The sequence below is a fragment of the Sminthopsis crassicaudata genome, chromosome 4, assembly GCF_048593235.1.
Source record: "Sminthopsis crassicaudata isolate SCR6 chromosome 4, ASM4859323v1, whole genome shotgun sequence".
Taxonomy (NCBI): domain Eukaryota; kingdom Metazoa; phylum Chordata; class Mammalia; order Dasyuromorphia; family Dasyuridae; genus Sminthopsis; species Sminthopsis crassicaudata.
This window is the reverse complement of record NC_133620.1, coordinates 436,543,993-436,557,695: the sequence shown is the minus strand read 5'-3', so window position 1 is coordinate 436,557,695 and position 13,703 is coordinate 436,543,993. Positions and strand designations below refer to the sequence as shown.

At 41.3% G+C, this 13,703-nt stretch overlaps 1 protein-coding gene across 1 annotated transcript in view; it reads right to left on the bottom strand.

Annotated features, from left to right (window-relative positions):
* Positions 1-11,592, bottom strand: part of MAN1A2 (mannosidase alpha class 1A member 2) — a 200,317-nt gene extending 188,725 nt beyond the window's left edge. Inside the window, exon 1 of the mRNA XM_074263218.1 lies at positions 10,422-11,592. Coding sequence (XP_074119319.1) covers positions 10,422-10,729 — 308 coding nt within the window. The 5' untranslated portion in view covers positions 10,730-11,592. The remainder of the gene's footprint in view (positions 1-10,421) is intronic.
* Positions 11,593-13,703: the final 2,111 nt, after the last annotated feature.

The following is a 13,703-nucleotide window of genomic DNA, read 5'->3' as shown; positions in this document are numbered from 1 at the left end:
GCACACATTTAACTTATATTAGAGTGCTTGCTGTCTTGGGAAAGGGGGAGGGAAGAGAAAGGAGAAAAATATGGAATACAGCCTTGCAAAAATCAATGTTGAAAAATATCTTTACATGTTTTTAGAAAAATAAAATGGTAATCCCTAAAAATTTAGGGGAAAAAAAAATCTATCAATCCTTACTATCTATATGAACAGACTTTTCATAATGTAAGTGACAAGCATCTTACCAAGAATTCTACACACCTGCTGATGAAACCAGGAAAAGATTTTATTTACATTCTTGCAAAGCAGGTAGCAGGTTCTTGCAAAGCTAATAGGCCTGCCTTTGAAGGGCAAAACACAGTCTTTTATTCCCTGTTGTAAAATCCCAGTTTCCCCCACTGGCTTGGAACTACAGATGTTACAGCCTATTCAGACCACATAATTTCCCTGACAAGAGTGAGTCCCCCCACCCCCAGCTAAATCTCATATCCTGTTGCTTATTCTAATTTGGCTTCCCTCCCCCCTTAAGTTTTGTTTCCTTGTTCCACATCAGCCCAACCTTTAGGTTTTCATTTCTCTAATTTAAGTTTTGTAACTGTGGAAACTAAACCCTCATCCAATTCTCAAGATAATAAGACCTCCACCTTACCTATCTAATATCATCTTACACTAATTTCTGATACAAATCCTCCAACTAGGCCAAGTCAACCTTCTCCTACTCTTCCTTAATTATTATATTAAAGTAATTTGTAAGCTCTGAAATATGGATTGGAAAGGGGAGAGTCAGGGACCAATAATCAGGTTACTTCCTATAAAAGCTGCATGTTTAAGAAAATATTTAAATATTTTAAAACCACTTTACCTGAAATGCTCTATTCATTTCTTAGAGTCCATTGGTGCTATTTTCATTCTCCCCCAAATTCCTTTCTCCTTCCCTCCATTTATCCAGATCCTAGTTTCCTTCAAGGTCTAACAACTTCAAGACCTACTGCTTCCTTACAAGGACTATCTTCAACTAGTTCCACCCTCATTGATCTCACCCCTCTCTGAACTCCTACAGTATTTTTCACTCTATAACTTAACTGATTTTATACTGTATTAACTTTATAACTAAGTCTGCATCTGCTCTAAAGCCACCTTTCTATGCCCTTGAGTTCACTCAGGAATTTAACTTTCCCTCTGAATTAGTTACAAATTAATTTGATACCATCCCCAAAAGATATGTCACCTGTCCTTGCCTATTTTCATGCAATAAGGGGAGTTTTTAATCTCTTCTAAGGAGACAGTAAATGGATCGGTTTTGATCCCTTAATAAAAATGATAAGAGGCAGATAGATCCCAAAAACTATTAGCATTCCTTAATTGTGAGAAAGGTATAGTTAATAGCCCCAACTGGGTGCCAGCCAGTTTTCCTCCATGTAACCAATCATGTAGTCCCCACTTTCATGATACTATCTATGCTATAGCCAATAATACTGTTTTACCTACCTACTCAACGCTATACTCCCCAAAATAGCTGGTAAGACTCATCTTACCTTATCATCAGACAGGCCTAGATGCCCCACTTTAAAAAAAATTTTTTTAATAGTTTTTAGGGGCAGCTAAATGGCGCAGTCAAGAGAATATCAACCCAGAAGTCAGGAGGACCCAAGTTCAAATCCAGTCTCAGACACTTCACACTTTTTAGCTGTGTGACCCTAGGCAAGTCACTTAATCCCAATTGCCTCAGGAATTCTCCTTTGGGAACCTTGATCATTGAGAAGGGCCACTATCCCAACTTATTGGTCATTGCTAGATCACCTAATAAACTGACCATATACAGACTGTTGTCTCAATTTACCTTAAAAAAAACTCTCAATAATCTGACCCAAGGCCCCAAAGTAGGAACTGAAGTGGCAAGTCTAAGCCTAATGCAAGACAGAGAGAGGGGATAGCACAGCAAAAAGAAGACGGGAGAATGATACTTTCTAGGACAAACTCCCAAATAATACAAGACCTTTCTTTTTAATGTCCCTAAGAAAGCTACCCCCATTTTTACCCAATACTCCCAAAATCCTTGTAGAGCCTTGTCCGTAGAGAATTTATGTACAGATATGGAAAAAAAGAATTACCATCTGGCCCTAACTTCTTAATTGTTGAGAATTTACCATATGTAGACTACTCTAGATACATCATACTCCTAAGTCATAGGAGAAAACATCTTAAGAATTTATGAACTCTCAAGCAAGGTTGACCTGCTCTGTGTTGCACTACACCCAAAATTATCTTTGTCCAGATTACCTAAAATGTTTCATTCTTTCAGAAATTTTATCTATTACACATGTGGTGTTTATGACTGACAGCATCCTCTTCAAGAAATGTGAATCATGAGAAGACTCTAGTCCAAATTTTGCTTCTCACATTTAATATCATTCATGAGCAAAGTGCTTAACATATTTAAGCCTCAGTTCCCTCATTTAAAAAAAAAAAAAAAAAAAAAACTTTTTGTATGACCCACCTCACATTGAGAAAAATGGGAATTTTTATTTTTTTGAAGATGAAAAGCAATAACTTTGGCATATAGGTCATTTTGAATCCTGTCCTATTCTCTTCTTTCCCCCAAAGCAGGTATGCTGCAATAGAAATATATGCAGGCACAGAGATCTTTAGAAAACTATCATTAGGAAGTAACAAGAAGGGGAAGAAAAGAAGGGAAGATATCAAAGATAAATCCAGGCTTGTTTTGAAATTTCACCTAAAACAGAAAAAATTACTTTTCTTTCTCTTATACCACACCATCACCTAAATTCTAGGAGGGCCTCAAACTAAGGTTAATACTCTTAACATTGCAATTCCACTATAATATAGCTCAGAAACTTTTTATCAACAAATGTGGCAATTTTTATGTCTTCTCATCAAAACAATGTGTTGAATCCCAAACTCAGCCTTCTCCCTCATAGCCACTTCTAATCAGCCATCAAGTTTTATTGATTCTATTTTGCCAATGTTTGTTTCTTGAATGTCTCCACCCTAATTAAAGGTCACATAACTCTCTACTTGCTCTACTACAATAGCCATCCTTCATATACAATGAGACTAATCTTCCTTAAGGAAATATCTGTTTCTATTGTTCTTCTGCTGATTATGAATTAAAATTATAAATTTTAATTATGAATAAAAATTAAAATTATGAAATCCCAACTGATAATTAAAATCCATGCTTTAGTCAAGCCTTCAAGACTTCTACAATCTGTGCACTTTCTGGTATTGCCTCATTCAACTATCCCTCCACTTAATTTGTTATTCAGTCATTGCAGTAGTGTCTAATTTAAATCTTCACAAAGATACTGGAGGGCTTTACTATTTCCTTCTTTAGCTCATTTGACAGATGAAAAAACTCAGGAAAACAGGGTTAAGTGACTCACTCAGGGTCACACAGCTGGTAAGACTCATCTTGCCTTATCATCAGACAGGCCTAGCTGCCCCACTTTAAAAAAATTTTTTTAAATAGTTTTTAGGGGCAGCTAAATGGCACAGCACCAGCCTGAAAGTCAGGAGGGCCGGAGTTCAAATCCAGTCTCAGATTCTTAACACTTCCTAGCTATGTGACCTTGGGCAAGTCACTTAATGCCAATTGTCTCAGGGGAAAAAAAATGATATTGATATCAGATCTGTTTGTGTCATCCTTCCCCAAGGAAGGAATTTTAAAAATATATATTAAGCAAAACAGATTACTTGAATTTTTAAATTTTTCTATTTCACCCAACATCATGGCTCTGTCCTGATTAAGCATCTTCTATCCAGCACATTTGTTGGCAAAATGCTTCATACATCATTTCATTAGACCATCACAGCCTAGGTAGATATTATCAGATCCATTTTGCAGATAATTAAAAACAAGTTGAGAAAGGCTAACTGAACCAGATCCCTCAGTCAATGAGTGTCAGAAGCAGTTTTTGAATCCAAGTTTTCTTGATGTCCAAGTCTGGCCCTCCAGCCACTCCAATGGGCAGAATGAAGTTCCTTGAGATCACAGCATATATGAATTAGCTAAAATAACTGAAAATGTTCAACCTAAAGGGGCATGACAGTAATCTTCAAGTATCTGATAGGATGTCACATGAAAGAAGGATTACACATGTTCTGGCCAGATCAGAAAACAGAATATAGGAGTTTAAAGTCACAAAAGGACAGATTTAAAATAAAGAGAAAAGGTTTTCAAAGCTAAGTGCTGTCCCAAGTGCCAGCAGCATCCACCAGAGTCTTTAAGGAAAAGCTAACTGACCACTTACTTATTGGGGATTCCTGCAGAGAGGCATACTTTGGACTACATGGCTTGAGGCATGTATCACGGAGATTTTGATTCAGAATGGTAAATATATACATTTTAACATCATCATCATTCTGTGTATATTTATATGCATTTTTTTTCCTTTCAAAAAATTTCACGAAGGGGTGTAGCTCATTTATCAATGGCCTATATTTAAGCATATTATTCATATTGTCACTTGGCAACATACTTACTTTAACTGGACCAAAATATGCTATTCACATTAGGATTTGGACTTTATTTTTTTAAGACAAAATAAATTTTTACATATCTTTTTAGCAAAAAAAAAAAAAAAAATCACAGCTAAAGAAGAATTGAATGTTGGCTACAGAATTTGTTGTATATATGCTCAGAGTAAACCTGATTACATGGAATGAAATATGATTTATTTTTTAAATAATATGTGATTACATTATTTATAGAAATACTCAATTTTAAAAAGTATATTCCAGTAAATATTTAAAAGGGTCTAATATTCACTAAACTTTTTAGGAACACTATTATAAAAAGCAAAGTACACTGCATTTTTCTAAGGAAGTTTGTATGTATTCCAATTAATCAATCATGGATGAAAACCTCATCAGACAACAAATATTTATTAGACATTTGCAAAGTTCTTTGCTCTGTTAAATAAAAGGGGGAAAGGGGAAAATGAGACAGGGAAACAATGATTTAATTCTCATCACTTATATGGATCTTTTTACAATAAACTTGCAATGTCTAGGAGAAAAAAGAAAGCATCAATCAGTTTTTCTGGTATTATCCTAACCTTTTCCATAAAAATGGAATCTTTCTATGTTTAAATTACTGATGCATATTTGACATATTTAATTTACATATTTTAACTTGTATTTGGAAATTATTATCAAAACATTACTCACTAAGAAGTTTTATCAATACAACTGTTTTCAGATATTAGATATAACATACAAAAATGTGCATTCAGATATAAATACATGCAAAAGTCAGAAACACAAAAGAAAAGGCTAGTAGAATACTTACAATGACATTAGAAAAATAGAACAGGTGAACAGAGAAAATCTAAGTGAATGTCAGGGAATAAGGAAGATAAGAAATAAGAACTCAAATTTTAAAGTTAATAGTTAAGTTAAAGTTAATCAATTTCAGATACATAAGCTAATTTCTATATTTCTTCTGAAAAGAATAACATCAAGTCCAACATCCCTCTCAAGTCTCTTTCTAAAAATATTAAGTGGCTAAAAGGCACAAACAGTAACTTCAGTTAATTACTTCTGTATTCAGATTTCACTCATTTTTGTAAAATTCCACTGAAACAGAATAAATCTTTCAATTGTTACTATGAAAAATGAAATAAGAAAAATATGCAGCAAATATCTAGCATGTAACTCACATTTTGCACTGTATTTTAGGGCTTACAAAGCAATCTCCTCATATCAGAGAGATCACTGGAAGCTATATATATATATATATATATATATATATATAGAGAGAGAGAGAGAGAGAGAGAGAGAGAGAGAGAGAGAGAGAGAGAGAGAGAGAGAGAGAGAGAAATATGTTACAAGTACTGTGCTTAACCTGCATTGGATTATTTGCAATTATTGGGGAAGGAGGGGATAGCGCGTGTGGGGAAGGGAAGATTTGGGACACAAAATCTTCCAGAAATGAATAAAATACTATTGAGAAGAAAAATAACAATACATTTAATCTGTTTTAAACTATACTTCATACTGGCCTTTAATTCTGGAGACCTGGGTGAAAATGCCCCTTCAGACACTCATGTTCTCTACAATCCACAGGAGAGTGAAAGAGCATGAGACCTGGAAACAGCCCTGAGAGTCATATACTAGCAGGTGCTACTAAATGCCTAAGTCCTTGAACAAGTATTTTCTCTGAGTTTCAGTTTCCTCATTTATAAAAACAAAGGACTGGACTAGATAACCTCTAAGGTCTCTTCCAGCACTTTAATATGGACTGTAATAATGAGCAACTGACAACCTCTCAGAGCCTAAATCTCATCTATAAATGGAGTTACTACCTGTCTCTGAGGTTAGTCATTATGAGGAAAGCATTTTTGTAAACACTGTTATCATCCATATCAGCCATGGAAACAATTTCATAAATGTATTGCCTTCTTCATTTTGCTCTCTCCTTACAAGCTGAGAATATATATTTAAACAGCTGTGTATCCTAGGCACCCAAATAATACACCCTGCAAGAAGCTCAAGTAAGAAGAACATATATTCTTGCTTTTCCCTCAAAGAGAAAAAAGGAAGCAAGGTGGCGAATAAATTAAATAATATAACAAAATTCTGACTAAATAAACCAATAAAACAATCTTGGAAAAAGTTAAAAGAACTGCTGAATATAAGGAATTTTTGCGAACTTATTCTTGCTCAAAAAAATGAGATTAAAATGTACATATTTCTATTTTAAACCAAGCTTTCTACTTTTAGCTTAACTATGACACTCTGTCTAAATATTTTGATCTAGGCTGCATAATAACCACTTATTTTAAGTTAACACAGAAAACATGATAGAAAGTGTCTGGTTTATGGCAGGTTCCTGTGATACTAGTATCATCATCATCACATGCTGTCACTTCAGACTGGAATCACATAAATAAGAATCTGGACTTCAAAAAGCCCTGCAGATTTTGCAGTCTAATTATCCAATCAATCATCCATTTTAAAGATAAGAAATCTGAAAGGATAAGTGACTTGACCAAAATCATAGTGGTAATGGTCAGATCACAGTGTAAATTTTATAGAATAAATGTCTTTTAAATTGTTAAAACTACTTCTACAAATAGTGTTGAAGAGAAAAGTATCTTAAACAGTATCAATACTTTTGTACCAAATACTGTGATATCACTGGCATCTTTCCATAGTGCAAAGAGTAATATACTTGGGGTTAGATTCTAATTTTTCTCGCATCCAGGAAAATGTATTGTTTTATAATCTAGATTCTAATCATCCCTTAGAGATTCACCATCAGAACGGGAAAATCACCTAACTTCCCTGAGTTTCAGTTTTCTAAGCTACAACATAGGTATTGTACCTGCAGTATTGTACTTAACTCCCCTCCAATTGATTCAAAAGAGATAAATCTATGTAACTTCCTACATGTTTGTTAATTATTATACCAGCCTTTTAAAAAATTATTTATTAAGCCCAACTGGCAAATTAAAGAAATCCAATAGAAAGATTAATAACCTCCGAGATATTAAAGTTACAGAAATCCTATACACTTAAACTGAGTTTAGAGTTGAACAAGTACTGAGTGAATTAAAAAATAAAATCTTATTATTAATACTGTGTTTTTTTCAAGTACTTAACTGGATTCATCTCCAAGGACAAATGTAAATCTTTTAAAAATCAAATACCAAAGTCCAAAATACGGAAGGCATGGCTAGAAGAGGAAGGAAAGGAAATTGTATTTAATTTCTAAATGTGTATACTACATATATATAGGTGCCAGGCACTGAGGTAAGAAATTTTATAAATATCATCTCACTTGATTCTCACAATAGCCCTGGGAATTATTATTCCTCATTGTAAAATAGACAAAATCAAGGCAGACTAAGCTTACAAGGATTTGCCCAGAATCACAAAACTGGTAAATGACTGAGGCAAAATTGGAACTCGGGTCATGCCATAACCAGGTTCAGCACTCCATCCACTGGGCCGTCAGCTGTCTCAGAAAATCTCCAATGTCTGAAAGACTGGAAGCTCTGAATGAACTGAACATCAGTAAACAGCTCATTCAAGTCAACAGATTTGACAGCCAAAAAAAAAACAACAAAAAAACAAAAAAACAAAAACTAATGGGATCTTAGGTTCATACAAGTACAGTATTCAAAAGGAGAACGATGAAAGGTCAGCTTTATATTCTAGTTCTGGTTAAATTAAATTGAAAATATCCTGTTCAGTTTGAACATGACAAACTGAGGAAGAGGCTGATCCAGAGGAAAGTCACTTGCTGATTAGGGGAATAATAATCATGCTATGTGGGCATTAGAAACCTGGAAAAGTTTGCCCAGAATAATGAAGGGGGAGGGGGGAAAAGGGGGGATCCTGAACTTTGTGAGGGGCTATCATAGTCACAGAAATCCAAACTGGGAACAATGAGTCTAAGTCTCAGAATGATTACTTTTGGAAGACATAAAGGTTTCCTAACAATCAGAGTTATTGAAAAGTGTCTTGGTGCACAGAAGTAGATGCTAGATAAGGAAAAGGGGATTCCTGCTCAGGTATCTTCAGTAGAGAATCTCTAAAATTCCTCTTATCTTTGAATTCAGAGAACCATATGGATAAAACTCTGAAAAATTAAGTATTCATCACATGTTCAGCTTATCACTTTTAAGCAGTTTATGTAAAATTTAAATCCGGTATCTGAAAATAAATTTATAGCTTTGACAATAACTACAGTATCTCAAAAATACAATTTAAACCTTTGATGGTTCCATTTTTTTTAAAGTTCAATATATCCTCTTAGGAAACAGTGAAAGCATGAAAAGATGATAGTCCAATTAAATAAGTTTGGAAACTCTTATTGTGGAAAAAAAACTACTCCACAAACACATTTTGGATTAACAGTGTAAATATTATCAAAAAGGATTAAAATAATTTGATTTCCCATTTTATGGTAACAAGCTGTGTTTGGCTTAGTCTCAATAGATTTAGTTAACTTACTCTTAAATGACACAATTAAAGTTAAATAAGTTACAAAATGGTGGAATAAAAAATAATTTGAGTCTACCTCCTATTTTAAAGAGAAGTTAAATCAACATCAAAAGCTAAAAATAGCGGGGAGAGCAAAGCAAGCAAAATATAGATCTGCATTTTTATTAAATAACATTTATATTAGTGAATCTAAAGTACTGACCTTTTTTTAACTGACTTACATTATAAAACAATATTTTCCTAGATGTGAAAAAAAAAAAAATCGGGGCCCAATATTAATACATAAATTATGAAAGACTCCTTTTTCATGTCTCTGGGTGAAAGTTAAAAGTTGAGGTACAGAATAAAATCTCAAACATGTGTGGCCATAACCAAGACCAACCAAAGAAAGAGGTTCTAACAGACACCCACAAATATTCTTGACTAGGTACTTCCTCTTCAAGTCTTAATATGCAGAACATTCTTTAATAAGTGCTCTATTCCATTTAGGTCACATATACACAAATATGCATGCGCACGCACACACACACATACACATATAATATATAAAATTATTTGTTCACATGACACCTTAACAGTGACTTTAGGTCATATACATGTGTGTATGGGAATACACATCTATATATACATCCATACACACACACACACATTTCTCTTCATATTTGACACTGACTTGAGGTCATATATTCACATATATTCACACGTGTTCACTATACATATATTTCTTTTTTTCACATTTGACACCTTAACAGTGAAATTTAGGTCATGTCATGTGTCATGTATATTTCACACTCGACACTGACTTTGGGCAAGTCACACGTATTCACACACACACACATCTTTTAACATTTGATATCTCAGCACTAACTTTATGTATATGTATGTGTATATTTCCCTCCTCTGTTCACATATGACACAATGGCTTTAGATTATATACACACCTTTTTCCACACTTGACACCATACCAGTGAATTTAGGTCATATATATAAACTTCTCTTTTCATATCTAATATCTTAACAGTAACTTTAGGTCAAATACACAAATATATGTATATGGTTTTTCCCCTCTTTTCACATTTGTCACCTTAACCATAACGCTTGTGACACACGTATACACACACATATTCTTTAGGCCATATATATGTACATATTTCTCCACATTTGCCACAGTGACTTTGGGTCATACACACCGGGGTGCGTACATGTTTTTTTTTTTTTCATTTCCCATTTGACACCTTAACACTGACTTTTCAAGCCTGCAGTTTCCCAAGGTTTAAAATTAGAGATTTGAATGAGATGATTTTCCTGAGAACTCCGAGTTTGGGATTCTGATTGTTACAGAAAGTCTGGAATTCACCGAAGCGCACGAGCCCCAAGCCTTCTTCCTCCCCCCCCCCCACCCCGGTCCGGGGACAATGAGACCCGCCCCCCCATCTCCCCGAAGCCCCCCGTGGGCGGCGTACCTGTGTCTGTGCTCGTCATGTCCCTGCCCGTGGATCAGGAAGCCGCCGAGGTCTTTCTCGCCCTTGCCGGTGTCTACGTGGGGAATCAGCACATCCTCCAAGCCCAGGTCAAAGCGTTTGTGTTTCGAGGAGTCCGGAAGGAAGAAGAATGCCCCAAAGCAGAGGGTGATGAAGGCACTAAGAATAAGGAGGAGGATGAACTTCTCCGAGAGTCTCAACGTGGCCCTGTGGTGGGAGAAGGAGGGCGGCCCCAGGTTCAGGGGGGGTATCCGACGTCCAGACAAGGGAAGCAGAGCCGGGGTGGTCATCGTGGGCTTTTCCGAGGAGTTCAAAAAGCCGGCATCTTACGTCGGTCGCCCCGGACCCCCCGGAGCCCGGCGCCGTCCGCACCGGAGGATATTGTGCTTATTCAACAAGTACCCCGGTCCCCGGCCCTCACCTTCAGCGGCCCCTCCCACGCCCACCCCCAGAACCGAGTCACGCTCGCAGGCTCTTCCGCACCCTCCGGGCCTCTCGGCTTCCTGTACCCCGGGGAGCAGCGCGCGGCGGCCCCCTCATGCCGGGGTTCAGCTCCCGCAGTCGTCGGCGCAGGGCAGCGGCCGAGCGCCGGCGCGTTCGATGCCTCCTCCCCGCGCCCGGGCTCCGCGTTCGCGGCCCCCCAGGGGGCTTTACATGCCTCCACTCGGGATCCTCTCAAGTTTCAAAAAGGGCGCGTGTGGGACTTGCTCCGGCGGGGGCAGCGGGCGGACGCCGGGGCCTGAGCGGCCGGCGGGCTGAGTAACGGCCGCACGAGCTCGTCACGGGGCGCCGGGCTTCATGGGTCACCGGAAGGGAAAGCAGAGCGGGGATCCCCGCGGCCCCGAAGCGGCTCCAGCCGCCCGCGTGGTCGTGGCCGTGGCCGTGGCGGCTGCGGCTATTGCTGGCTCGGGCGGGGTGGGGGGGCACTTCCTGCCGCGGCCGCAGGAGCTCTCGGCGGGGGGCGGGGAGGGGACGCGGCGGCGGCGGCGCTAGCCCCGGGGCCGGTAGCTCTGGAGGCCTCGGGCGGAGTGAGGCCGCGGCTCCCGGGCGGAACCGGCCCAGGCCTGCTCGCTCTCGGCGTTGGCGTTGGCGGCGTGGGCAGCACCCAGGCCGGGCCCGCTCGGTCCCGGAGCCCGCAGAGGGCGGCTGCTCATTCCTCTCCTCGGCCGCCGGGAGGAGGAGGAGGACGCCGAGCAGGAAGACGACGAAGACGAGCGGCGGTGGCGGCGCTGCGGGCGGCCGGGGGAGGGCGGTTACGCCGGCCTCCGGAGCGGGCCCGCGGCCGGCCCCTCGGCTCCCCGCCGCCGCCGGACAGACGCGCGGACTCGGCGGCTGCTCGGGGGCCAAGCCGGGCCTGGCTCCGTCCTCCTTCCGTGGCCCCCCGGCCCCGCGCGCGGCGGCCGAGCCTCTCCCCGCGCCCCCACCGCGGGCGGCTGGGAGGCTGGGCGGCTGGGTGGGGGCGAGCGAGCGGGCGCGCGCCGGGGAGCAAGGGCGGCCGATGGAGGGGACGAGCGCGGCCTCCGCGTCTCGGCTCGCGAGTGGGTGTCAGGCGCGAGCGAGTGTGTGTGCGGTGTGAGCTGGCGGTGCGCGCGCACGCTCTCCGGCCCCCTCCCCGCCCCCGCCCCCTAGCGTCCCGGCGCCCGCAACCCGGACCCGGCTGCCGGCCCCCCCTCAGGGTCCCGCCGTGCCCAGGCTGTCAGCCCGTTCGTCCCGCCCCTGGATGGTCCTCTACCCTGGCAGCAAGCCTTTATTTGCCTTTTCGCCACCTGCACCCATTGATCTTACTCCGGCCTTCAGGGGCAAGCGGAGCGGGGCTGGTCCCTCCGCCGCCCTTCCAACACTCGCGGCCCCCTCCGTCATCTGGTCCGAGAGGAACCTTCCAGCCCTGGCGTGGTCTCCGATGTGGGGCGGGGAGGGGGCAGAGCATGGCGGGCGCTATCCAGCCGAGACCCGCATCCCTTCCCAAATCCAAGTCACCGGCAGTCCCCTAATTAAAACGGCAGGATTTGGACAAGTCCAACCCAATCCGGCATTTAAACTTGAATCTTACATGTATGTAGCTCTCGCCTCTCCTCCCCATCCCCTAACCCCTCGGGGCTGGATGCAGGATGACTAGCCCCAGGAGACGGACTGCCGGGCTCAGCGGGGTCCCCATCGCTTAAACCCACCTGGCCCCGCGTCTCCCCTTGGGTGAAAAGGAGGGGCTGAAGTGGGTGCGGTCATCCAGCTCCCCACCGCCCGTGGCTTGAACCTCTACATCCTGACCACAGAGCACTGACCACTCAGCTGGGACTCTAATGGACGGAAAATAAAACGGACCCTCCGGTTTCCCAAAATCTCCCCATGCTAACTCCTTCCTACACACCAGCTCCCCACACCCCATTTCTGCAAGCCCAGAAGTTGGTCCCGTCCCCAGGGTATGATGAAGCGCAAATGAGAAAGTGGGTATAAAACTGCAAAAGTTACAGCTCTACATAAGTGCCCGCACTTAATATTACTATTAGTCTCCAGTCTGGGGATGGCTTCACTGACTGAGCCTTCTCTCACACACCTGCTGAGCTCAGACTGGGTTTGTAGAACAATACAGGAAAGTGTACAGGTAAATATGTACAGGGGAGAAAGGGGCAAGGGCTACATTAAATTTAATCTGCATTATTAACTCAAACCTAGATAATCAACAAAACCAGGCTCTGATGTGTAGCAGTTTCTGATTTCTGAGTTGTGAATGTGAGTACTGAAGATTTCACAGTGGCCCTCCCAAGCCGGTCAGAACGGACTCCAGCATGCCCTGGCTCTCCTGGCTCCCGGCTAATACCCTCCCGACAACTGGCTTCCGACATCCCCGGGAACAGATTTCGGGTTCCCGGTAGTGGTTTGGGCTAGTCACCGGCTCCTCAGCTGTAAAATGAGATAGTTGGACACCCTCAGTCATAAGGCTTCTTTCAGCTTTAATGCTATTATTTTTTCAATGGTTATCCCCAGAACATTTGTTTTTTCCTTCTTGTTTTTGTGAATGTTAGAAGAGATTAAAGTTCATCCATCCCAATCGACTTTATTTACAGATGAGGAAATAAATCTCAGGTTATGTAATCTACCTAAGATGGCAACCAAAAAGTGATGGGACCAGAACTAGAATCGGGCCTATATTTTTAGGCCAGTAACCTTGCCTCTCTATCACTGGTTCCGCTATATTAATGGTTTTCAAAGTGGGGTAGAGGGTATTTTGGGATTCCCTGACACCTCCTTGGGATATTCTCAAAGTAA